Raw genomic sequence first — 27,575 nt, forward strand, 5'->3', positions numbered from 1 at the left:
GTGCAATCTGTTGGTTTCCTCAGCTAGGATTTTGTTTTTGAACTGGCTCTGTATGTATAAATCGGACTAATTATGATTTCAATGAATTGGACACTAATTGGCTTGAGATGACATTTGCTGTGATTTGGCGCAATATAAATAAACTGAATTGAATTAACACAGATTGCCTATAGAACATGACTAATTAGCTCATAATCTGCAATTAATTATGAATGTATACGCAAATGCATTCAATTTGTTGACTATTTTGTTATTTAGGGTTAGTTAACTTATTGTCATTATGCTCAGTACAGTCATTGGAAGATGGAATTCACTGCTTATCTCTTACAATATAATGAGCGAAACATCACTTTCTTTGTTTTTCATAGCTTACAACTTGAACAAAGATAAGTGGCAAATGATGGACGAACACTTGGATCCCCACTTTCATAGTAACAATCGAAGTGAGTATGGAACACAAAAAAGCCACTCCTTCAGATGAAAATGTAGAGATACTAGATTATACATGAATTGTTCATATTTTACCTCACACAGGACAAGTTGTGGCCAGGACAAATGTTGTTCCCTGAATTTAGATCTAATGTGTCTTGGAAACAGCCAAACTGTGGGCTCTAATGTGTTTTTTTTTTCTCTAGGTGGAGTGAACACATCACACCCAACATCGCTCAATGATTCAAAGTGTGATGTTCTATATTATAACCCTTATATAATCTCAGCTCTCTTCTTTCTGATGTTCCCTGTAGCTTTGTTGCTGAATGTCCTGGCTGCCTGGGTGTCTCTGCACCTTAAGTCTACTTCCACTTTTGTGGTCTATCTGAAAAATCTAGTAGCTGCTGACATTATTATGACCCTGATGATCCCAATCAAATCTGCAGATAATTTGCCAGGTGCATGGGAGAAATTAGCTATGCCTTCATGTCGTTTTTTCTCTGTCATATTCTACAACACACAGTACACATGTATCACTCTGTTGGGCTGTATCAGTCTGGACCGTTTCTTTAAGATCATGATGCCCCGCAGCAGATTTCTTTGTCAGAATTTGACCGTTAGCAGACTGATATCAGCCTCAGTCTGGATTATTATTTTTGTAGGCACAGGTTTACCAAATATGATTTTAACAAACAAATCAGGGGCCAACATTACAGAGATCACTTGTATGCTCCTGAAAGGACCAGAAGGGATAGAGTTCCATACAAAAGCATCACTTTCTCTGAACGTTTTCTTTTGGCTTGTCAGTGTTGTCATTGTGGTCTGCTACATTTGCATTGCAAACAAAGTCATCCAGTCTTACAGAAACTCCGGCAGCAACAACAGCCAGGGAAAGCAGAAAATCAAGCTACGTATTTTTCTGGTAATCATTGTGTTCTTTGTGTGTTTTGGTCCATACCACCTCATCAGGATCCCCTACACTTTTGAACAAGTCAGCTTTTCCTCTTATACAGATTGCTCTCATACACAGATAACATTTGCCAAGGAACTCAGCCACTGGCTCGCCACAACAAACATCTGCATGGACCCACTTCTCTATGTGTTCCTGTGTCGAGAGTTCAAAGAGAAACTCATGTCTATGATAGAAAATGGGTTTTTCTCTTTTAGAGCAGCTAGAGGAGACAAAGAAAAACTGCCACGCTAAAGATTTTGAAACATTGTTTTCGAAGTAAGATTTATGTAGGCATTATCATGAAAATGGAGTGGTAAGGTCTGAGTTCAAATGTACAATCATATGAAAAAGAAAGTACCTCCACCCATGTGGTCCTTACTAAATCTTAAAATTAGATAAATGCAACCTCAGATAAACAACACAATAGACATTACTCAAAAAAAACTCAAAATGCAGAAGCAGTGTGTGAAAAACTACACCTTGCGATTCTGAACATTGCATGGGCTGAACTTGGCTGAACCTGAAGGGATATCCACTTCTTGAAAGGCTATCTTGATTTTTTCTTGATTTTGATGTTTTCCACTTTCGAATAACATTTTTATTTTCTATAGTGCATGGAAAATACCATAAAAACCTTTCGAGATTGATGGGCAGCAACAATTGTTTATCTAAGACCAATCCTCATCTTTTTCCTCGCTGGCATTGTGAATATTCCTAAATGAAATCCAGAACTGCAACCTGCAAAAATTTCTGCTTTTATAGAGGTGATCAAATAATTGAGTACATGGTTCTGCATTGCTATATTGATAGTTAAATGAATCATGTAAATGTGTAATGTGTTATGTCCTGTTGTTCACCTAAAGTTGTAGATGATATGATTTATTTAAACTTCTGACAAATACAATTTTACAACAGAATGTACAATCTTTGTAACATTACTGTAAATGAAACTATTATAGACTAGATGTCAGACTACCACTTCCTTAAGATACTATACTTTATATCAACCACATTACAAGTTTGGCTCCTCATAGCTTTGGGAAGTACCCTTGGTAAAAGTACAGTGATGAGAAATAAACAGGCAAGAGCATGAAATGAAGGTTTGTTCTCATGGAAGTCATTCAATATATATATGTTTCCAGTACAAATAAGTTGTATTTTTGATGACGTTCTGCAAATGTGCGGCATCTCTGTCTGTTTTTGTAATCATTTTGCAGCATGCTAATTGCTGTCAAGGTTTTTCTGTAAAGAATAAAGGATGGACTCAACAAGGCCACATCAGTTTAACTGCTTATTGTTCACTGGTCATTTATCTTTCTGCTTTGTATTGTATTATTGATCCATATTTTTAAATAAAAAAAGTATATCTTTTTGTCTACACACTTGAATCATAAACACTGTCTACTTTTCCTGTGGTGTTTGTCTGTTTGCATCTGGAAACCACAATCCCCCCATGCCATTTACAATGAAGCAGATTCTGACTAAACGATGACACACATTTGGGGACATGGTGGTAGTAAACACTTGCATACCATTTCTCAGCCTCTGTCTTCCCATCTGTAATAATTCCTGGTTGTGATCCAAGCAAAATCACACAGGAAGTCATGTTGAGATGTTCTCAGAAAGCACTATTTTTGGGAATACAACAGGATGAAAACAAAATTGGAACAGATATTCGTGCAAAGGGTTGTGTTAAATAACTTGCTTCTTCTGTTCCGGCGTAGCTTGCAAATATAAAGGGAAGTAGCACACTTTACATTTCATTCTTACCCACTAAAACCACACTTGTTTTTTTCTTTTTTTTTAGTCCTCTGATTGGTGCTGACTGAAAATCAGACAGATAAATAAGTTGCAGCATAAAGGGAGGTGCAGCATTGTGCGGGAGGTCTCTGCATTTGGATCAAGACATGATTCCATGCCTTTGCTTTTGCATATCAACAACCATTGAGTCTGACGCAAGCTAGCGGAGGCAGAGGGACTGGCACAGAGCAGAACAAGCCTCTCAGAAGACAATTGGAACAGGAAGCAAGGAAGGAAAGGGTCTTTCACCCGGAGGAAGACTGGCAAACTCATTGGGATTGTGACAAGACAGCCACACAGTAGCTCCAGAGACCACCCATTGTAAGAGCATCAAACACACACACACTTAAATGGAAAAAGAGGTTAGGGGGGGAAATACTGAGAGAGAGAGAGAGAGAGAGAGACTCAAATGTCAGGTCAGAAACAGTATTTATTCAGTTTGCTTTTAAATAGTTTTCACCAGGAAGTTCTTTTTCTTTTTCTTGTGTTGTTTTTTCTGCTGCTTTTTTCTCTCTTTTTGAGTAAAAAAGGGAATTGAATATTTCACTTCTTCCTTTTTGTGAAAATCTGTATTTTTTTGCATTGCTTTCATAATTCTTCCAATGCCTCAGAGAAGGTAAGACAAAATTCACAGCTTAATCTTAAGATTAAAGTTATCACTTCATATGAGGCACAGAAACAGAATTCTGTTGCAAAAGAATTTGACTAACATTAGCATGCAAACTAAAACAGACACACATTTGGAAATAAGATATACTTTGGAAATACTGTCTTATTCTGAGTTGTAAAGTCATTATTGTTTTCTACATGAGGACCTCAGGCATAGGTAGAACACTGAATGAACAAGTACAAAAATTGCATTTTGTCTTATCAACGTTTGTGGAAGAAGTGAGGAGGCCCCAGATGCGGCAAACAGGTGGCTGAGGAAAAGTGAACTTCTTTAAAAACTGTAGTCTTTTACTACTGTAGTGACTGTGTGTCAAATCTATGTCAAGTCTGTTTTTTGTGTTACTAAAATTTACGACATTCAATTGTCAATTTAAACGCAGAATGACCCCTGAACATTTCAGGTTAATTCTAACCACCAGTGAATCAACGTTGTTTCACAAATTTCAGCTGCAACCCTTAAAAAGATTTTTTTCAAAGATCTAGAAAATTATTTGAGAAGACAAAATGCCATAAGCTTGCTGTTGAATACATTGATCAGTAATAATGCAATTCGTTGGCCTCCTTAACTATGTAACTTTTCATTAATTGGCATCACATGAATTGGATAGAACTGGATTGATATTGGATTGAATTGAGCTGTATATTTAAAGTACCTTGAGATGACTTCTGTTGTTAACTGTTACTATGAAGAGAAAAATTAACTGAATCGAATTTCATTATAACATTAGAGCCACTTGTCTAATACTATGAAGGTCTCTTGGACTGTTTAAGATGGACTTTGGTCCTGTGACATGTTCCCATAAAAGAAATGTTTCTGTGATTAAATAAGGTTTCCTATTCTATTGATGGGGATCAGTCATCACAAAAACAAAAGCAGAGAGTAACTTTCAGTCAACTTCTGACCACTTCAGAAAATACAGTTTCAGCCTAGTATCACCATAAAACCTGTAAAAAAAAATGACGTGCCACAATCCAGCCATCCCTGTGAGATAGCACCGGATCCTTAAGCTCTTCTTTTTTGTGGGGTAATGTTTGTGTGACATAACAGGTATTATTACCCATGAATAATAAAATGAGAAGGCTCTAACCATATAATCTGAGATCTAATTACATGAGGTGGGAAGTACAGGGAGCGATATGATAGTAAAAAGCTAAAAGGTTGAACTGTTGAACTTGCGCTGTCTGGAATGGAAGAGTTTTTGGCCAACAGGATCAACTGTGGAAAGTAGTCGTGATGACAGACATAGCGAGACATTTTGTGAGAATGTCACCATGTTGTATGATGTACGAAGTTTAAGGTCAGTCTAAGTATCCGGTTAAGCTACATCTGCCTAAGGACATTTGCAGGGAAAATGTACAATTCTGAGCCTTTGTTGTGTAACTACAACATTTTCTGCCTGGGACCACTGTAGCTTCTGTAAGTTGTGTTGTGAGTTTGGTTTGGCAGTTTTTTTGCACTTTGAAACGTTTGGATCCCTAAGTTCCCCACATACTGCCAAGACAATTTGATCTCTTATTGGGGCACAACCTTCTGGACCTTCTGGGGTGCCCTGTAGCACAGAAATCTTGGCATTATTTTCTGGGTCTTATAGCTTGAACAGTAGGGGCCTCCATAGCTTGACCCAGCAGATGGGATGAGGGTTTGGAATCTGTGCCGACACAATAGGGCTCTTTGTTTGTTCCTCAGCTGTTCCTGAGCAGCTTTTATGGCAGTGTTGCTAGCGGAAGCCATTGCTTTCGTGGAGTGCTGTTGCCATGAGAATATGACAGTTTGCAAAAGCGGATGCAAGGTTTTCGTAAATAACATTGCATTGTAATAAGATGAGTAATGTTATGCACTTGACTTGCAGGTGGTTTAAAATTGAGGCTGACACAGATTCAATCAAAAACTGCTCAAAAGTGTCCTCTCTTGTTTATAATTTCTTTATCATTTTGTCTCTTACTCTCTCATCCAATCAAAGGTCAACTGAAGACCAGAAGATGAACAACACCCTGTCCAATATCTCTGTTAAGTGTGTCAGGGACACCAGTGTAACATCAGTGGTTTTCCCCTGTCTATACAGTATCCTTTTTATAGTTGCCCTGATACTGAATTCCCTGGCTGCATGGATCTTCTTCAACATCCCCAGCACCTCAACATTTGTAGTATTTCTAAAAAATGTGGTAAGTCAGATTTTGTTGTCATTTCAAAGCAAAGAAACAACAACAACAAAGCAAACTAGTTTATCCTTTAAAAACAGGTGGTGGCTGACTTGCTGATGACCCTGACCATCCCTCTGAGAGTCTTAAGTGATGCAGGTGTGGGTTTATGGCATCTACGAGCCTTCTATTGTCGATACTCCGCTGTTCTCTTCTACATCACCATGTACATAAGCATCCTGTTGCTGGGCCTAATCAGCTTGGACCGTTACCTGAAGATCGTCAGGCCCTTTGGAAAGTGCATCCTCCAGCGGGTTCGTGTTGGCCAGGTGCTGAGCGCAATTCTTTGGGTGGTAATGTTATCTTTGGCGCTACCCAACGTTATTCTCAGCGATCAGCCACCGCAATTCTCTGGAGGCAGACTCAAGTGCTCTTCTATGAAGAGCAAAGCTGGCCTGCTGTGGCATGAGGGATTTAACTACTTCTGTCAGGTAGCTATAATAGAAGAAACCTTTTGACAATTTTGGAGATATGCTTTATTCTGGTGAATAAAAGTATTTTGGATTTGTCACGTGAGAAGGCCAATCCCATACAAGCTTTTGTCCATACAGTATGAAATTAGAACCAGCTGCTTCCAGACTTTATACTAAGCCAGAAACTAATTTTTTTAACCGTAAATAAATGTATTGATCCTGTCTTAAACAGAAACTGTTAGCAAGAAGCTAACTAGGCTTATTTCACAAAAAGGTTGAACCACAATTCCAAAAAAGCTGGAATGCTGTGCAAAATGTAAAATTAAACAGTAAATAATGATTTCCAAATCTCATAAATCAATATTCAACTCATAACAGAACATAGAAAACATGCTTAATGTTGAAAGCGAGATATTTCACAATTTCAATAAAGATTTCAGCTCATCTTGAATTTTATGGTAGCAACAACTCCCATAAAAGTTAGTGGTAAAGGGGTAAAGTGGTATTGAAAAGAAACAGCTGGAGGAGCAAGTTACAACTAATTGTGTTAATTGGAAACAGGTCCTTAACATGATATGAGGCACAGTCTTAGGTATACAGATGGACAGAGGTTTAGTAATCTCCTAATAATGTTCCTCAATGTAAGATTGTGCTAACTTTTCAAATACAGGACATAAGATTATCAAAATATTAAGACAATCTGGAGCTATTTCTGTCTTTAAGGGACATAGACATGGCCAAGAATGAGCATTCTTTGTGCCCTAAGGTGGCATTGTATTATATACAGCATGATTATGTCATGGAATCACTGCATGAGCTCAGTAACACTTTCAGAAATCATTGTCTGTGAACATAGTTCATCATACCATCCACAAATGCAGGTTCAAGCTCTACCATGCAAATAAAAAGCCATATGTGAACATGATCCAGAAACAGTAAAGTATTATCTGGACCAAAGCTCATTTAAAATGGACTGAGGGAAATTAGTAAACTGTTCTGTTGTACAAACAAACTGAAATTTTTGGGGGAATTATGGACGCTGCTTCTTCCAGAGTAAAGGGGAGAGGCACGATCCGGCTTGTTGAGAGTGTGCAGCTCAAAAGTCTGCATTTCTGATGGTATGAGGGGTGTATTTGTGCCTGTGGAACTGGCAGCCTGCACTTTTGGAAAGACTGCATCAATGCTGAAAAGTATATACAGGTTTCAGAACAACATATGCTCCCATCCAGGCTTTTTCAGGAAAGGCATCGCATATTTGATCAAGACAATGCTAAAACACATACTGCATCTATTACAACAGCTTGGCTTCATACTAGGAGTCCAGGTGCTGGACTGACCTGCCTGCAATTCAGAACTTTCACGAAGTGAAAACTATTGGAGCATCATGAAATGCAAATTACAACAAAGAAGACCCAGGTCTGTTGAATAGCTAGAATCCTATATCAGATAAGGGTAGTAAATCATTCCTCTCCCAAAGATAAAGCAACTGGTCTCGTCAGTCCCCAGACGTTTACAGATTGTTGTTAAAAGAAGAGTGGATACTACACAGTGGTAAATATAGCCCTGTCCCAACTTTTTTGAGATGTGTTGCTGCCATCATATTTAAGGACTAATATTTTCATGACAAATGAAAATGTCTCATTTTCAACATTTGATATGTTTTTTATGATCTACTGTGAATAAATGTCTTGATTTACAAGATTTGGAAATAATAACATTCTACATGGTGCTGTAACTTTTTTTGGAATTTGTGTTGTAAATCCTAACAGCTCCACTTACTCTCAACTGACATCTAAATCACTCAACTGCAAAAGAAGAAATATAGCACAGAATCGTAAGAGAATCTTAGTTCCTGATTTGCTTGATGATTTCTTGATGTTTGCTTTCAGGTTGTCTTTTGGGGCACGCTTGCACTGATGATGGTTTGCTACACATTTATCAGCAAGAAGGTCTATGAGTCATACAAGGTATCGAAGAGCAGATCCTGTGCTGCCAGTCGCAAAACCAAAGCAAAGGTCTTTGTTGTGGTGGGGGTGTTTTTTATTTGCTTCGCCCCCTTCCACTTCGCTCGCGTTCCATATACTCTGACCCAAACCCGGACCACAGCAAGTCATTGCCAGGCACAAAACGCACTCTACATTGCCAAGGAAACCACACTTTGGCTGTCAGCAACAAATGTATGTCTGGACCCCCTTATCTATGTCTTCCTGTGCAAGGTCTTCAGAAAAAGACTTACAGCCACATGTTGCAAAGCTATCATAGAATCTCCTACAGCAACATCGACGCGACTAGAGATGTCAAAAATAGACCACAGCACAAGACTGTCATCCAATGGCCTGCCATAGACTGGATAATGCACAATCAGACAAACTCAATAGCCGTTCAACTTTATGGCAAGATGAACCTGAAAGATTGCTTATTGTACTTGTAAATAGCAATTTGTCTTAATGGCAGTGGTTGTAAAGAAAAATCAGAAAATTAGCACAGGATATTTGAATTAAGATGCAAGGACAATACAATATGAACATAGAAAAGTTAACTTGTCCAGCAGTAGTCTTTAACTTTCATGTACACCATGTCTTCTGTCTCTCTACTGACGAAGCACTTCTGCCCAGCGTTTGCTAACTCATCCAACACATTTCCTTCATTGTGCCTACTGTCATTTCTAACATCCTGCTGTCTAATCTTGTTCAAACTGTACTTTCCTTTTGCAAAACTTTGGCTGAAGTGTAAACATCTTGACAGTGCAAATTTCCCACAAAGTACTGTTCTTGAAACAGGAACTGAAAGATAAGAACTGAGCTAGGAATAAAAGGCTGCAACTGATGTTTAGAGCAAGTTGAATACAGTACTACTATTAATAATAATTGGTATTCAAAATTATATATATATTCATACTACGAATGCTAAGTGGTCATTTTCATTATGAACATCTTTATATTGTGTGAATATTAATGTAGTTTTAACTTGTATCATTAATCTACGTCATCAATGGGTCAACTACTTAGATTACAGTTTAGAATAGTTAGAGAAAGTAGGACATGGGTCTAGAAGGTGTGATAAAATGTTTTGATGAGGTTTTGCTTTAAATGTAGGCAATGTGATGCTCAGTGGCCTATTTCTGGAGACACACTTCCTGTGAAAGCGCCAGTCTGAGTACATAGCTCTTTATCACATGTTGTAAAGATGACAGACACACAGCATTTCTTTTAGTGGACTTTTTACAGAGATTAAGATAAAGACAAGAATGATTGTCCTGTTTTGGGGCAGTCATGTATAATCCATTTTAAAGTTCAGAAGTGTGAAAGAAGTACTCACAGCTATTCATTTGACTCCCAATCTGCAGAGGTATTGTGTTGTAAATATCAAAACAAAGTCCTGCATTGAATATGTTACTTAAGTATCATCACAAAAATGTATATAAAAGCAGAAAAATGGCTCTTGTGACTATTATATTGTATTTAATGTAATTAAACTGTGCAATGAGCTCATTTTGACATGATTATTTTTTTCATGTTTTATTCCACTGATAATGTTTCAAATAAAACAGAATACTCATTGGTTTGTTCGAAATCTGGAAATATTTGGAAATGTTATCAAATGAGTGCTCTGAATGATTGACAAAATGACAATTGTATAATTTCTAGTATTAATTTTGTCTGTGCCTTGAACTGCCGGGTGGTTTGATCAACATCTATATTTCGTTGTAATCGTCAAGTTGCTCATTTTTTGTGTGTGGTAAATTTGACCTGTAAAGAAACTACGTGCTAAAGCTGTCACACAAATGTAGTTAAGTAAAATGTAGAACACTTCCTAAGCAGATTAGAAATAGAAAACAAATAAAAGTACTATGGTTTGTACATAACTATTGGTATAAAAGTTCCCTGATACATGTTTGACCTGCAACTTAAACAAAAAAACAAAAAGATAAAATAACTAGTTCCAACCAGTTCCAACTAATACTACAGCAAAGTACAGGCAAAACTAGCAGTGACAATGACATGATTTTGAATCATTCTTACTGACTTCTCTGAACCTCTCTATCCTTCTTATTTCTTTTTTTATCTACTTTTACCATGTTATTGGTGTTCAAACTGTGTGTGTTTTATATTGGTACATTTTAAACCTGTACACTCAAATATATACGACTATGTTTACTTATTTTCCATTCCACACTGGTGGTGATCATAACCTGGGGCACTTTTGCTAGTTACTGAACAAATAAAACAACTATAAACTGTTTATAGAAGATGGGTGGACCCACCCTGATGTCATTTATTGGTTTATGAACTGCCATTCTGCTACCACCAGTTCAGGCCCTCTAACTACATTCCCGCTTTATATACAGTCCACTGCAGAGTCATATTGCACTGCCAGAGATTAGGTGTTTGACATCAGAGAAGGGAAAATACGTTTAACATCACCCAGCAAGGTGAAAAGCATTTCCAAGTACAGGACATCATCTCTGAAATTACTGCAGCAGCATCTGATTGAGAAGGAGAGGAGAAAAAAAAAATTGGAATTGGAAATAAATTGACTTTCCCTCACAGCTGCACCCAAAAGACCATTTTTAGGACATTCACAAACCATTTCTTTAGGATTAATGTCACCTTCCAACTTATTTATAATTAAGTCTGCATTTATGTTTGATGAATCTAATAATGAAATATGATCTACATGCCACACCGTGTCGGTTGAGACAGGGGCTGATATTTGGGCAGAAAATTAATGAGCTATAGAATGGTCAGAACGCTGACTGCAGTTGGAGGATGGAGCGTTTGTCACCCTCAGATTAAATCTTCTGACAAATTACCCCACAGTATTGAATTATGAGAAATTCTAAACTATATTCATGGAAATTAAACGCTAAAAATAGTCTAGCCAGGGCAAAAGCTGCGGATAAAAAATGAGCCAAATACCTATAGGGATAGGAACTTGACACTTCCCTATAGACAAGCCTGTCATATCTACAGCAAAGTAAAGTAGGAGATTTTTAAACATTTCAGGTCATAATGCCCTAGACAGATGGTTTAATGAAGCTTTGGACTTCAGCAGTGAGTCAAAATAGTAAATCAGACACTGTTAAGTTGTTTAAACTTTTATTGAATGACATTAAAGTGAAATAGAACAGGTTTACCTCACTCTTGCCTTATTTTTATCCAAACATATACTCGACTACTTCAGCAGGTACCTGCATCTTTGCTGAAAATGTGGGTTGCCCAATAACCACAGAGTGAAAACTAAAATATGTAAAGGATTACATTTTTGATTTTGGAATTTCCCCTCTGAATCACATCCCACTATTGACACCAGAAACACAATCCTGACCAATGACAGAAAGGTGAGAATATGGTAAACATCCATCAGCTGACACAATTTCCTGAGGTCTTAATGAAATGTTTCTGACATGCTTTGGTCAGAACTAGCCCAGTGTCATCAGAAATAATAAAATATGAACATTTTGACCACTTGTTCAAAGCGTAACAGTTTCACAATTCAGGCTTGAATATAGACCGATGGCGATGCTTTTCACGCAGCTGTTCTGCGCCAGTAGTTCTACTGACAATTTCCCTTGTTTATCTTAAAAAGACCTGGGACTGGGCTCCTTCTAACAGTGTCACTGGCACAAGAAAGTGGCTTGTTGGGAAATAGATCAAAGACTGCCAAATAGACAATTCAAAACAAAGGGGTAAATCATAAACTGTTAAAATGCAGATATAGGCTAGATACTGTCAAGAGGCGAAGGCACAGCTTCTCAACGCCCAGTCAGCATTTTTTAGTCAAAAGGCTTCATGTGGACATGGGCCCTCATGGTGCTGTAATAATGGAGCACTGAAAGACAAATGGTCAATTAGAAGTCAGATTTCCCTGTAGGGATATGAAATCAAAGTACAGATGAAACATTATTAGCACATTTATTTCTTCACTTAAATTAACTACAAAACCAATTATGACATTTGATGTTAACAGCAAAGCAAAAGAGCATGCACAAGAGTTCATCTGAAGCTGAAGCTAGACGGAGATGATAGCCTCTTTCACACATGGATTGCATCACATCAGCACAAAAAAGGGACATGTTTTTAACCCACTACTGCTCCTCTTCGGAATTCATACATGCCGAAGTCAGCCCTGCATCGCTGTGTCCTTATCCACATTGAGGTGGCATCAGAGAATCAGCTGAGCGATGGTAGCACCATTGCTCAGAGTGACGAGTTGTGCATCTCCACAAACAAGGCAGGATCGTTTCCACTCTGCTATATCAACTGATTTTAATATTAAAAGTTTATCGTTGTTACTTTTGGAAAACTGTTTCAATGTAGTTTCTTTATGTCAATCCCCTTTTCCCCTAGTGAGATGGAGTTGTAACAGCATGTGTGAAAGAGACTTATCAGAAAGGAGGCTGCATAAAATGGCTTAAGTTAACCCTGCAGATCTTGTAAACACGATTAAAACAGTCATTTTTTTTCCTGATTTATTTAATACAAATAGTTAACGGCATTTTCTTCTGAAGTTATAGACCAAGAAAATAAAAACAACGTTTGAGAAAAGAATAAGTGTGACAAAATATTTTTCAAACTTATACTACTTCTACTTCTAATGCTAATGTTATTACTTATACAATGTCTAAGAATAGAATAAAGTTCAAAATCCAGTTAAGCATCATTCTGGTGAAAGATTTAGCTAATGCAATGCAAAGATTCTGTCAGTAACTTTGTGCTTAAAATAAAACTTTTCATGTCCTCAGTGGGTGATAAACTGTCAAGCAATATTTCTGCTGAGTGAAATAATCACCAATGCTTTCGACTGGAGTTCTGCAAAGTAAGCAACAGTGATCAGTGGCTAAAGATATAATTTAGCATGACTTTGCTGTTTACTGGATATAACGTTGTGAATCGCAAAGATTGAGGATTTGTACACTATGCTGCTTCATGGCCTGGTACTTTCATGTGAAGCCATCTCTTCTAACTAAAACTCTTGTGTTCTTGTGCTGTATTGCCGCCCAATTCAGTTTATGCTTTGTTTGAATTCCCAGTGGATCAATATGAAAAACAACCAATTTCATATCTGAAATGGAATGAAAACAATAGAAAATTCTCATCCTTTATGCATTTCTACTTCTGTGTAACTGCTTATGTTGCAAATATTGTACCTGTGCATGAGAATAATAGCTGCACTTGGAGAGGTCACCACTGTCTGCTCTCAGAAGGCAATGCCCTACAGCCTCCAAATTATCAGCACCACTGTCTGCTCCCAGAAGGGCAGAAGGGAATGTCTCATGACTCATATAAGCGAAAATACAAGCCTCCGTCTTTCTACCCTAAGTTGCCTAAGAACTCTGTATCTTGGAAGATTTGCATCACAGCCCCTGTATGTAAGTTATCTTGTTGCAACATTTCAGACAGTATCCCTGAGTATTATTATAAATTCTTACATATTTTCCCAACAGAAAACATTTAGAATTTTTGCTTTTTTCAGCAGTTTCTTGTTTTAGGGCCAATTCTGATTGAAATGTACAGTGGGACGTGTGTATCAGCAACACTAAATAGAGCTGCTGCAGAATGGTTAATATGTGCTTTACAAGTCTATGGTACAACATTTTCTATACTCCTTAAAACTCTAGGCCAGCCTTAAAGTGACGATTTCATTTCATTTCATTCTGTACCTTTTCCATAGACTTATAATTGTTATGTGAAAGGAAAAAAAAAACAAAACATTTACAACTTAGAAACAGTACACCACAATCTGGTTGCTGTTCTCAGAATTAGGAAATGTATTTTCTGTCATGACAAGTCACAGATACTGTCTGCAATTACCGCGCTGTGCTGAGAGAATACCAGAACGCGCAGTGTGACGTATGACGTACCCTCACATGCCTGAACGCGTTAACGTAATGCCATGATGCCACGTGACCGTCGTTGCCGGGTCATATGATCGAACGCCTACGTCTTCCCGTCTGCCTCTAACTTTCTCCAAACAAGCGGACATGGCGGATTTTGAGGAGCGGCGGAGCTTGTTGGGAGAGGAGGACGATGGCTCGTTCACCGACCGGCAGGCTGCCAGAGGAGCCGGCAAACCGATGCCCGCCCTCTGCGACCCCAGCCACATACTGCACCGGGTGGTTGTCCTGATTTTCATGTGCTTTCTGGGATTTGGTGAGTAGTAAACAGCCCCCTGCCTTGTTATTGTGGACATTTTGGATCAACTAAAGTTAAATAAATCACAAATGGTTTCCGGAAAGCTTGTATTGTGTTGGTCGTGTCTCGTGCAAGCTAATAAGTCGTCATAAGTCATCATTGGAGTTGTCGTTTGTAAACATTGGTACTTTGTTCCAGGAAGCTATTTCTGTTATGACAATCCAGCTGCACTTCAAACTCAAGTCATCCAGGTAACTTTCGCACACCAGGACATTCAAGTAAAAAGGCACTTATTCCCAGAGTGTGACATAAACCCGCAATAGTTGTTGTAGGTTTTTTAGGCGTGTTCTAGAGTTCTGCATTTAGGGACTCATCTATTAATCTGTTTAACTGTCAGACCAGAAAAGCCAGTTAATCTCCTGGTAAACTCTGCCATTTGAAGACTTTATTCCACACATGAATTTAGTTTTTCTTCCGGACTCTCCTAGGATCTGAACCTGAACACAGCAAAGTTCATGCAGCTGTATGCCTGGTACTCCTGGCCCAATGTGGTTCTCTGCTTCCTCGGAGGGTTTCTGCTGGACAGGGTCTTTGGCATCAGGTACAAAGATGAATAACTCAGAGCACTCTTTGTTCAGCGTACTTGGCTTATTATGCATGTTGACCAAAAATCAAAGTGAAAGAGTTGTTGGCTGGTGTACATTACATCTCGATCAGTGTCGTTTTTTCCCTGTCGTCCATGTAGGCTGGGAACCATCATCTTTTCCCTTTTTGTCTGTGTTGGACAGGTAGGTTTATTTTGGAAAAGTGCATGTGAAAAAGAAAAAAAAAAGATAGATTTAAAGATAAATTTACAAAAATCCGTCTTAATCAGAGTAAATGTATACATGGAAAATCTTCTTTGCAACAGGTAATATTTGCTACTGGAGCTTTGCTGAATCGCTTCTGGCTGATGGAACTTGGGCGCTTTGTATTTGGGTAAAAAAATTCCTATTTCACAAACATGCACGAGTCATTCCCTCGATATTTCAGATGCCACTTGCCAACACGCTGTCTGATATATTCAAATCTCAGAATTTATATTTCCGCTCAAACTCAGTTTTTAGTCTTGTTTTCCTACTTAGCTCATTCTGCCTGCTTTCTTCTCTTGGATAGCATTGGAGGAGAGTCCTTGGCTGTGGCCCAAAACACATATGCAGTCAACTGGTTTAAAGGCAAGGAGCTCAATCTGGTGTTTGGCCTTCAGCTGAGTATGGCTCGACTGGTATGGACACTGCCAGCAAGAGTGTTTTATTTATACAAAACATGTGTCACCGATGCAGGGACTTTAAGCATCGAGTCCATTCACCCTCCTTTCCTCTCCACTCCTCTCCTCCTCCTCTTGTCTGTAGGGCAGCACAGTGAACATGAACATAATGGGCTGGGTGTATGGCAGAGTTGCACTTATCATCGGCAGCACTGGATACACTGCGCTGGGCGCATCACTCATGATAGGTAAGTGCACACTTGTGCTCAGCTCAAGTAGAACAGACTGTAAACTGAGCCTCTGGTTAAATGTGCTTTGTCTTTGTGTTGCACATAGTTGATCCTTTCGCTGTAAGTGATGATCTCAGATAACACAACCAAAGGAGACAGAGAAGTTGCAAAGAGAACTAAAACTGATACTTGCTGCCTCAAATGATTCGCGAAGATTAGGAGAAGTGTCGCTTCTTGTATTTTTTATTTTTTTTTCCTGTGAGTTTTGAGTTGAGTAAAAGTGCTTCCATTTTTGCAGATCTTGCAGTTGTTCATGGTCATTTATGGTCTGTTTCCCTCCTGCTACTGTAAATGGAACTTTAATCTGACTGTCTCAGATTAATTCATGTGGTAACAGAATCAGTCTGAGATTGTCAGGCTTCTTGTGAGAGTATTATAGTAACTATAATAACTTAAAACAGCTTTATTAACACTTTATATGCATCTTTTCTCTCATTAGCTGGTGTAACCTGCCTGTTTTCACTGGTCTGTGCACTGGTGTTGGCATTCCTTGATAAGAGAGCAGAGAGGATCCTACACAAGGAACAAGGGAAAACGGGTAATGTACTCCAAGATAATGTTGTCTTTTATGTTTTGTGTTTTTACTCTTTGACACATACCTAACAATAACTGCTTAAATATTTTCCAAACCTAATGTGGACGGTGGCAGAATGAAAGGCCTTGGTTTGGTTCTGATTGTTTGGCTGGACTTTGGATGACTAAGATGACATTTATTTATTTTTTCTTAAAGAAACCCATTTAAATTCAGTGTGTTGTAGGATTTTCCATTAATACCTGAGGGTGTGTTTTTGAAAGAGAAGCCATTGGTGCTAAAAGCAAATGGTTGTATTACACCTGCCTTTGTGTTTTGATCCTGCATTTTAGGTGAGGTGATTAAGCTGACTGATGTGAAAGATTTCTCCCTCACCCTGTGGCTCATCTTCATCATTTGTGTGGGTTATTACGTCGCCGTTTTCCCCTTTATTGGACTGGGGCAGTGAGTATTTCATCTGTGCTCTCTTGCACTCAGACACACTAACACAGTCTTACCCCCAACAGTCTTCTAATGTCTCAGAATCACTCACGGAACACATTGAGAACAAAGTCTCATTAGCAATGCTTTTATACCACCTGAAAAACACATCACCGGACCATCCTAATGCATTAGATAGTTGCTATTATAGAATGCAGCCTATATTTTCATGGATGTTAATGCTTCATTATCCTGATTTAAAGCAAAAAAAGGACCTTATTCAATATATTTTCTAGTCAACAAATACCTCAGTAAGCCCAGTAATGTGTATTATTTTTGTTCCTTTTGCCACTGAGTCATAAGCCATCTGGTTCTTGCAAAATACTTAAATCTTCAGAAATTAGCCACTTGAAATGTGCATTTTCATTTAGCAAAAAGGGTAAATAACTTCTTATAACAGCTGGCCACTGCAGGTGATTGCAAGCATCATGATGAATGTATTTATCAGGGAAATTCTCCTTGCTTGAGTGCTTCTGTGGGAGAACTCAGTTGTGGGGATTGACTCATAATAAAAAAGAGGGGGGGAAAAATCAGTACCTTTCTGGAAAGAGGGAAAAAAAGGACAGTTTTGAGACACTTATCAATGTCTGTGAGTAAGAATAAGCTTTTTGATACAACTCCAATTCCAAAAGGTTGTGACACTATAATGTAAATAAAAGCAGAATATCATTATTTGCAAATCTCATAAATCAATATATTACTCACAGCAGAACACAGACAACACATCGAATGTTGAAAGAGAGATAATTCACTCACTTTCTACTGATAAGATATTCCATCCATGCCCAAGGCCTAATCCTCTCAGTTGGAGCTGGTTGATCAACCTCCCTTTGGGAGGCGAACGGGAGGCATTCCAATCAGATGCTTGAACCACCTGGATAAGATGTTGGTTTCTGAAATTTGTAAATCATTGCATTTTGTTTTTATTTACAATGTTCAGCATACCAACCAACATTTTTGGAATTGTGGTTGGAAACAAAGTAATTGCAGCAAGGTAGGTTTTGTCCTTGGTGACAACAACACAACACTCGTCATCAGACTGTAAAGCACCAAGTGCTCTGTAGCTTATTTTTAAAGGTGCTGTGTTAACCCTGTGAAAGTGTGTATTTTTAATAGACTGGCTGAGGGCAAGATGGTTGCTCCAAGAGCTTTATAAAATAAAGTTAAATCCATGAACCATAATATGTCAGCTCTGCTTAGCAAACCATCATTTTCCTAACCCTAACCAAGTAGACCGGACCAATAGAAGCTGACAGAGCAAGTAGTCGCTATGCAAATGGGGATAGAGACATGGATAGAGAGCAATGTATGAAAGCTGACAGTTACCTGCTGCAAGAGTAAACTCCATTTGGCCTCCCTATGTGGTCACATCTGTGGAAGTGTACAGGCTGAGTAGTTGTTTGTACTATGACCCTTATCGCCTTATCTTTTCATTTTCAGGGTGTTCTTCATTGAAAAATTCAACTTCTCCCCAGCTGAAGCAAGAGCTGTCAACAGGTAACTCGAATTTAATATCAGGCAAAGCTACAGCAAGACCACAACACTTGTTTTTGTTTTTTAATCATTTTAAAATGATATCTGAAGAGTAAGAATAAACACTATTTTCGTAGAGTGCTTGTAGTATCTCTCAAGCGTAGACCTTTCATGGTGTTCTGTGTCTTTCCCAGTATTGTTTACATCATCTCAGCACCTGCATCTCCGGTTCTGGGCTTTATGGTTGATAAGACTGGGAGGAATGTGGTTTGGGTGATAACTGCTGTGGTTGCAACACTCGCCGCTCACATGATGCTTGCCTTTACCTTCTGGAACCCTTGGATCGCCATGGTAATGCCCCAGGGAACCTTTGGCACTCAAGCCCTAAACATTTGCTTGTTAGCAAATGTTTGTGTATTGATCAGGAATCTCTTTTTGATATGCTTTATCAGGAGTGTAAGTCTTAGATTTGACTCTTTCAGTACAAACAAGCCACGGTGTCATAAGATTTTGAGTCTGCTGAATTTAGCTAAATATTAATTCATTGAGGTATAAAAGTGCACCTTATAAATCTTACAATCTTATGCATATTGCCATGCAATAAACTAGCTGTGTTATACAGTAATGTAAGAGAAAACACACCCTCCTTCAATTCTAAGGTTTTATGTATCAAGACTTAGTTGAAAATCATCTGGTCCTCACCATTATCTGAGCTTGTATTGACCTAATTGTAAGACCAGGTAAGGACCACGTGATATTTTATTTTCTTCTGATATGTAAAACCTTAGATATGAGAAAGGGTACGCTATCTTTTTTCTTCACAAGTGTAAAGTAATGTGACAGCATGTGTGCACCTTCTTGCGTTCCAGTCCCTGCTCGGGTTCTCATACTCCTTACTGGCCTGTGCTCTGTGGCCCATGGTGGCCTTTGTGGTACCTGAGCATCAACTGGGAACAGCCTATGGCTTGTAAGCACCTTTTTTAATTACATAATTATGACTTCAGTCTCCTATTCTGCTTGACTTGGCAATCCACAAGTGGATTATTATTGAATCTTTTAGTCATTGACACTGTACCCTGCTGTGTTTTCCTAACAGCATGCAGTCCATCCAGAACCTTGGACTTGCCGTCATTGCCATCGCAGCAGGGGCCATTTTAGACACCAGAGGATACCTGGTTTTGGAAGTGTTTTTCTGCGCCTGTATTTGCAGTCAGTATTTCCTGTCTGTTCCTGTGTGTGTCTGCACGCGATATTCTAGTTTGCCAGTAAGTCCTGTTAGACACTTTTGAGTGATATTGTCATTGATTCTTTACACTGGTTTCCCTCCACCTGTCTTGCAGTTGCACTGATAGCAGTGGTGATGTTGTACTTTGTGGATTATCTCAAAGGTAAGAGAACTCTGGAAACTTGAATTTTCCAACTGCTTCACTTCTTTCATTCCGCTGCTTTCTTTTCTTCCTCCTTATTCTCCTCGCAGCTCGTTATATACATTTGTTCCCACTGTGAAATCTCTTAATTTCACTCTGCCTTTTTTCTTTTTTTGTGTATTACTATCGCTCACTCACTTCCTAATCTCTCCATCTCCCTCTCCTGCTTCAGGTGGAGATTTGAACCGGTCTGCTGCGTCCAGAGCCAAACTCCAGAAAGAAGGCACTTCAGATGCAGAGTGAGTAGCTTTTAACCTTCACCCACGCCCCCCTGTCACTGCTTTTCCAACCACATACCCAGTAATTAGACAAGCATCTCTGAAACATATTGAATAACTTAATCATATAATCAAAGGGCATGGACATGTTATGGATTAGATGACTAACGAACTTAGGGAGAGCTCTTGTTTTTAGTTGAACCTGTTACCTCAATACAAGTCTAGATGAATTATTAGTATCCAGTGAGATGAACAGAAATGATTCATGAAACTTAGCATGATTTTAGTGTGTGTTTTGCTGATTGTGTGTTTCAGTTGAAGTAGGCATATGTAGGCACACCTACAAACACTTTGTTTAAGGATCTGGATTGGATCTGTTACTTTAGGTAGGTCCCTAAACACCAGTTTCACTCAGTATTTTGTTGGTAGTTGCTGTGTAATGTTATGATAAGAGAGGATCATCTCTGGCAGAAGAAATTCTTCACCTTGTATAGACTCGAAAGGCACCTTGGGAGCCATTTCTATCAGGAAGTGATTTTTACCCAAATCTCAGAGGTCTCTTTGCTGGCTCTTGTTCCACCTCCCCACTAAGTTTAAGCTTAGGGGGCTTTTACTTAATCTTGCTGACAAACAAACAACCATGAAAACATACCTCGGCTGATACTGTCCATCTTGGTTGAGCAAAAAAAATAATAAAAAGTAGCGTTACTAATGAGTATGACCAGAACACTCATTCTTCAGACAGTTTTGTGGTCTACCTTTCAGTGTTGAAAGGTGACATTCTACAGTAACCGCATGCTTTATCTGGCTGCGCCTCACTTTTTATTTTTGTAAACTCTGGATTTAACCACACTGCATGCACTGTTCGTAATAACAAGTAAGACTGACTAAAAAAAAGTCTTAACTCACTGCAGCATGAAGCAGGACATGGTTTTATGTTTTAAGTTGACTCATGTCACCACCTGTGAATGGGTTAGTTTTTTTTCCAATGGCACTATTAAACGAACCTACACTAGTTCTTTCGGTGGCTGTGATAAACTGTTGTCATAATTCTTGCATGAGATTTGTCACAATGGCCATGAATGGTGGTCACCTCTGTTTCCGTCTGTCACCCTCTGTCTCTAAGTAGTCCGTCTCACCTGTAATTTAATGTTTGTTTACATGTGACTTATACAGACTAACTGATCTACTCTGGTCTGTGCTGTAACTGATATTTTCCAGATGATGATGATGATGATGATGATGGGCGAACACACATGGTCCTGGGCTTCAGAGCCAGCATGCTGCTTTGTCCACCCCAGAGCTTTCAGTCTACTGCCATGGGGCGGGACTGCGGTTCTGACTCCGCCCAGTGATGTCATCTGTGATTCTTTGCACCAGAACTGACTGTCTGGGAATGGCTGTTGCATATTAATATCTGATACCACCCGTATCAGAACACTGGCAAATGACAAAACCCAGTTTGGACTTCACTGACTTTATTTCTATCTGTATTCACTCACCACTGACTCCTGGTGTGTCAGTCTGTAGCATGTAGTTTCTCCACATACAGAAGAAAGTTAAGATGCTTGAAACATGTTTTAATCATTTTTATATCCAGTGAGGCAGTGCCTATACCCCTTTTATCAGAAAACTTGATTTTATGACATGATTTTGCACCTCATGAAATAGTATTTCTATATCCGTTTTTAATTTTTAGGACGAATTGTGGGTGCCAGTTTAATTTTAAACTGTTTTCAGCAGAATGTTGTTACTTGATCTTATTGCAGACCACATCTCGCATGTCAGCACTCACCATAACTGCTAACCAAAATGTGTCACAGTTGACTCTCCCTCGGAGCGCGTTATGTTCAGTTTAATCATACTGCATGCACCATTGACCTTTGTTTAATGCTGGATCATCTAAAAAAAAAAAAAAAGAGCACAGCTCTTCACTGTTTAATCATTATTACTCAATTGTTTTATTTCCTAATTTCTTTATCTGCTCTTCACTGGCCTATGAGGTTCATAAAAGTTTACATTCTGTCGCATCATCAAATACTACATTACTGTAACGATAAGAAAAATGGAAAGGCACACTTTTTAATGCATTTACCCACTTAACGATGTTCGCAGCTTCAACTTTTTGGAAGTTTTTAATTAATGTGACCTTTTTAAAAGCGCATTTAAATGATGTTTTGTAGATTTGCTCGTTTATTAAGCTCAGGTGATTAACTTGTAATAAGAACTTCCCCAAATTGTGACTTCATCCGCACAATTCGCCACAATCGTCATGCTCAACTCTCAGCATTCCAGCAATGTGGCTGGAGATTTGTCTCTGTGTGCTAATACCAGACTTGGCTGTGGATGATTAGCACTCACTACCTCAGTTGGGCAAACAAGTCCCAATAGAATTGTAAACAAAGCATTCAATCAACGCAGGAAAAAGGTCTTTAGCTTCAAGTCAAAACATTGTGATTGCACATTAAAATGAGCACTGTGATGTATGGAGTCGCACACTCTGCTATCCTCACCTCATTTTCACTGTGGTGTTGTGGTGGTGGCGCAGCCTTTGTGTAACTGACAGTGTTTGTGTTGAACTGTTTTAAAATACTTTAACTGTTGTTGATCCGTGTGTAGAAATATGAGATTGAGACATTTCAGGCGATCCACTGTACAGCTGAATTGAGAAAGACTTGAAGTAAAGTCACTAAAAAGATTACATGAAGCTTTTTTCGCAGAAGCTAATCTCTTTTGATACCAAGACCTATGGCATTCAATTAAACATGGATTATTTTTAAGCATTTGAATCCTTCCTTTATTACTGCAGTATTTCTGTCTCCTCTATCATTTGCATTACTTCCCCTTTTTGCAGGACACAGTGATTCATCTTATTACTAATATTTGCATAATCGTGCTGATGTCCGTGTGGCTGTGGGGACATTTAAGGTGGCCACATTATTATCCCTGCAGGATTAAAAGACGGCCCACTAAGCCGACAGAGGGTGAGCTTGCCCGGCTGACACCCATGTCTGCTTTTGGCTTGCGCAACCGTTATCTCTCCAGGCTGGGAGCACAGGTATGCGCGCACACACCAAATTTCTAATAAGACATCATTTCAAAGAGAAATCCATTTAATAACTCATTCTGCCTCTAATCTTGACGGTGACAGTACGTCAGTTTTCACATTAAAAGAAGGTTTTACTCCAACAGTGCTGCTGCGTCGTCTGTAGTCGGTTTCCCTTTTCATTAAAATGATCTTGCTCTCTCCGCTCTCAGCTCCCAGACCACTGCTCTACCCATCTGTCATCACTTGCCCACAGGAGTGTTCTGAAATGATGCCCGTCACTCAGCTGTCTGCCCCTGCAGCTATGTACAGTAACTTTGGGACTACAGACACGTGTGCACTAGAACAAGATGCTTACAAAGTATCACTTTTTGATGAAAGCACTATTGGACGTTTTACCTCAAAGGTTGTTGTTGTTGTTTTTTTTTATGTATAAATCTACACAGCTGACAGTTCTATGTATTTGCAGGTGAATCTGTTGTGGATTTTTTTTAATGGTGTATTTGTTTTCTGGGAAACTGTTTCCACCTCATAATTTTCATTGTTCCATTTCATATTTCTATTTGCTCCACGTTTGAGGTGCCTTTTTGTTTTTTTCTATAAACCAAACAGCCCAAATGTTTTTCCTCTCTTTTCATTCCAGGTCATTGTATCATGTGAAATGGATTGATGTCATATTGTCCCTTTATGTTGTTCCAGGAACTATTTTTGAGATGCAGCCCTCTGCAAACGACAGAGGGCACCAGTTTCCTGACATGTTCTCCACCTCTGGCCACACTTTTTTATTTTTTTATTTTAAAACACTCACTTCATCTGCAGTATTTCTTTTTATTATTTTGCTTGACCTCCAGGTTTAGTAGGTTATCAAGATACCAGAACAGTTTAGAAATGTTACACATAATTTTTAGTTGCACATATTTCTATATTTTTTTATATAGCCCTATATTAGAAACAATAAAATTATTATTTTTTAAACAAAGCTTGTAGATAGTGTTGATGAAATCTGTATTCTTGGCACTACAAAAGTAGTGACCTCTTGCAGTTTACTTCCAGTGGGCAGCCCCCCCCCCCACCCCCCCCCCCCCCCCACCCCCACCCCCACCCCACTTTAGTAAGTAGTCAACGATTAGTAATATAATCGGGAACCCCGCTGTAGTTAAAACAGCTCACATTGAAAGTAAAAGTTAGACTGCCGTGATGCTGATCTAATTTTGCGCAAACACAAGTTTCGGTAAAATCTCTGTACTGGCGGGAATCCAAATGGATCCTGACGCTCACAGTGGCGGCGCACGAGGAGGTGGCGCACTCCAAGGGAACTGTGAACGCTTAGGCAGGTGAGAAACGTTATACTGCAGTGCGGGTTGACTAAAAAACAGAAACCTGACTGTTTTGTTGTTGATTTTGGCCACAGGTTCCCCACAGTGTGGCTGATTATATGTGGAGACGGGAACATCAACTTCCAGCGTCCTCCAGCACACGGGCCACCGCAGGGGGGCAGTTTAAACTAAGAGTCAAGAGAAACAAGGCTGTGGAGCACCGGGAGAATTGCCATGTAGTAAAAGTTGGTCACTGGACAGATTTGATAGTCCTCAATTCAAACATTTTAATATCTTAAATCTCTGATAAATTGACCAAGTGTCTTACAGCTCATCTACTGGTGTGTGAGGCTGGCTTGCAGGTGTTTGTTTAACTGTCCCCCTGCCCACCCACCAGCAGTTTAAATAACCCGTGATGTCTCCTATGTGCAAACAGACTGGCACACATAGGGACCTTTTAAAGAACCCTATCATAGACTTCCATCCTCAGAGATACAGCTTTCCCAATAATTAATGCTGCATTTAACGCCGATTGCCAAGTTAAATGATGCCGTCAGCACACGAGCTAGGGGTGCACTGTATTCGTTAAAAAAAAAAAAACGCGCACACGCTCAGCATCCCATTGGCTGCGAGAATTTTCCAAGTCTGGTCTCCCACCAGCTGCTCTCGACTGAAAGTGCTCACTTCATCTGTGTCTGACTGCTGGGAAGGAGCTCGTCATGCTGAGGAACGGCGCGTACAGGTTGGTGTCACATCCAGAGACTCGTCCTCAAATCTACAAATTGAATGCAACAGTGCTCGTTTAAGATAAACGAGAAGCTCCAGTACAGGCTGCTTCGACATGCACGATGAGTGAGACAGTCTTGCATGATGGTTCCCTGTTTCTGTGGACTCAGAGTACAGCCGATTGGCGTACTGACAGCTTGTAGCAGATTTGTTAATTGGATAGTTTTGCATCTTTAACTTGAGTGATGTCCTTCCAGAAGCATGTACCAAGGAGAAGAGGTGAGGCTGCGGAGCGGGAGTCTGGCTCGGGAGAGGAAGCACCTTGCTCTGTGCATTAATAACCAGGTAAGAAAGTGTTAACGTCGCTACTAAAACTGGATTGTGTGCACTGGTGCTGGATGAAGGTCGTCCTTTTTTTTTTTCTTCTAACTTTTTTTTTTTTTTTTCTTCATGAGGGATCATCTTAGCAATGATGTAATTGACTCAGCAGTAAGTTGATGCTTTCACTGGTCAGTAGCAAACACTTTCATAGGCTATCTTACAACCATTTATAAAAATAAATGAATAACATGATCTATGGCATATTTTCCCCAGTGAAGATATAACAGAAATACACCAACACTATAGACAGATATATTTGCAAAGCTTGAGTAAACCTGCTTCCCTCCCTCCATACAAATCTCCTATCTGCTTTTAATTTAGCTTCCCTTATTCACCCATTCAAATGGCACAATTAGCTGAATTCAATTTGATTTGTGGAAATCGCTCTTTTATGTCGGCTTGAGGCCAGTTAAAGATTTTTGTCAGTGCGGCAGCTGAAAAGGTCTCATTAATGCCATATTATTCCCTTGCTTATAAATGACTTAATTTTCAGCAGGAACAGCAGAATTCCTCAGCTGAATGAGGAGTCAGGCACTCCTCAATAAGGCCAGAGCTCGTGCACAGGATCTGACACATGTTTACACACTCAAGCAGTGGGTTTAAGAAGAGCAGTTGTCGTTCTTGACTTTGCAGTAAAAATTAGTTTAGCTTCAGTCCTCTTTAACAGACACGTGCAGACGTTTTCTTTGCGAGTGGAGGTGCGCAACTTCATCTGCCTGTATTGAGCTGGTGAATATTTAATGCCAGTGATGTAGTGTTGCGCATTATCGGCGGCTTAGGCTATTGAGCCTGCGAGATCTGAGAGCACTGTTCCATCATAGCTTCCTACCTACTCTGCAACACATCATGATGGCGCAACACCTCCCTCCATGCACAGACTCACATATGCTTCTGTTTATTGCATGCTCTTGTCAACCTTCAAAATTTTGTGTCTAGATTTGTCCCAAAAACCCTAATAGATTAATTTAGACATATCCGAATTGACTCAGCTCAACTCTGAAATGCTATGTCAGGGGAGGTCCCTGTCAGCAGAAGAAGCTTGGTGTGAAAGACTAATCAGTGATGTGAAATATGAGTTACGATACAAATGTGGGTTATTGGTTATGGAGGCTACTCCTCTTGCTGTGTTCGGGTGAGTGATTCAGAGTCATTGCTGAGGTGGGAACCCCCTGAGAAACACATCAATCTATCTAGCTATTACCACGTAATCAATGGGACAGCTGAATTTTACGGCCTCGCCGTGTTGTTAACCATTTTACAGAGAGGTTATTTAAACAGCATGCCAAATGAGTCACATTTAATGGCGTTAAGCATAAAATATACAGTATAGTTGAAATGGTTGACACCACACTCACAGCTGGAATCCTAAAACCATTAATTAGTATTGCACATGAAGCTTCTAGTTGCTACTAATTCACTGGACACGAAGAAAAGATGTCTCAGTGTGATGCCTTTTTAATGAGTTTTTGCTCAACATGAGCAGAAATCCAACCAACATGTGTGTCATTCAGACCCCGTGTGATAGGACAGACCGGGATGCAGCATTCCACACCGTATGCAAAGAGGAACATCGTGGGGGTGTGGTGTCATATTTCAGAAGTGCATCACTGTATCTTGCCCAGTGGGACACGGCAGCGCTGAGTGCCGTTTGCTCCAACTCACTCAAACGCTCCACGATTGAGCTGTAATAACCTGCACAGAAGTGAGATGAGCCTGCACACTGACAGAATATGGAGTCTTTTGACCTGACATGATCTCATGAAAAAGACATGCAGCTGTGCGGTTAAATATGAAGCTGCAGGTTAAATACCATGAGAAGAAAAAAGATCTTTTGTCTTTTCAT

The 27,575-nt window shown here is 39.3% G+C and overlaps 3 protein-coding genes across 5 annotated transcripts in view; all 3 read left to right on the forward strand.

The window, feature by feature from the left end:
- The first annotated feature begins 3,337 nt into the window (after positions 1-3,337).
- p2ry13 (purinergic receptor P2Y13) lies at positions 3,338-10,055 on the forward strand. The gene is made up of 4 exons (XM_072392339.1): positions 3,338-3,502; positions 5,812-6,013; positions 6,091-6,480; positions 8,352-10,055. Exons 2-4 carry the CDS (start codon positions 5,831-5,833, stop codon positions 8,805-8,807), a joined length of 1,029 nt encoding a protein of 342 aa, XP_072248440.1. The 5' UTR covers positions 3,338-3,502; positions 5,812-5,830; the 3' UTR covers positions 8,808-10,055.
- Positions 10,056-14,374: 4,319 nt separating this feature from the next.
- On the forward strand, positions 14,375-23,937 carry mfsd1 (major facilitator superfamily domain containing 1). Of its 3 annotated transcripts, XM_072392340.1 has the most exons (17): positions 14,375-14,615; positions 14,796-14,848; positions 15,086-15,198; positions 15,343-15,385; positions 15,508-15,575; positions 15,753-15,861; positions 15,989-16,091; positions 16,573-16,671; positions 16,998-17,109; positions 18,586-18,642; positions 18,813-18,969; positions 19,488-19,585; positions 19,715-19,827; positions 19,959-20,006; positions 20,218-20,284; positions 23,216-23,321; positions 23,522-23,937. In XM_072392340.1, exons 1-17 carry the CDS (start codon positions 14,447-14,449, stop codon positions 23,579-23,581), a joined length of 1,575 nt encoding a protein of 524 aa, XP_072248441.1. In that variant the 5' UTR covers positions 14,375-14,446; the 3' UTR covers positions 23,582-23,937. The 3 variants fall into 3 exon arrangements, with proteins under 3 accessions (XP_072248441.1, XP_072248443.1, XP_072248442.1); XM_072392342.1 differs by lacking the exons at positions 23,216-23,321; positions 23,522-23,937 and adding an exon at positions 21,485-23,043; XM_072392341.1 differs by lacking the exons at positions 23,216-23,321; positions 23,522-23,937 and adding an exon at positions 21,491-23,043.
- A 1,341-nt stretch (positions 23,938-25,278) lies between these two features.
- schip1 (schwannomin interacting protein 1) overlaps positions 25,279-27,575 on the forward strand; it is a 209,430-nt gene continuing 207,133 nt past the window's right edge. Inside the window, exons 1-2 of the mRNA XM_072392349.1 lie at positions 25,279-25,367; positions 25,609-25,696. Of these exons, the coding sequence (XP_072248450.1) occupies positions 25,345-25,367; positions 25,609-25,696 (111 nt within the window). The 5' untranslated portion in view covers positions 25,279-25,344. The remainder of the gene's footprint in view (positions 25,368-25,608; positions 25,697-27,575) is intronic.

Source organism: Leuresthes tenuis, unplaced genomic scaffold (genome assembly GCF_036924035.1).
Source record: "Leuresthes tenuis unplaced genomic scaffold, fLeuTen1.0.hap1 SCAF_9, whole genome shotgun sequence".
NCBI classification, from domain to species: Eukaryota; Metazoa; Chordata; class Actinopteri; order Atheriniformes; family Atherinopsidae; genus Leuresthes; species Leuresthes tenuis.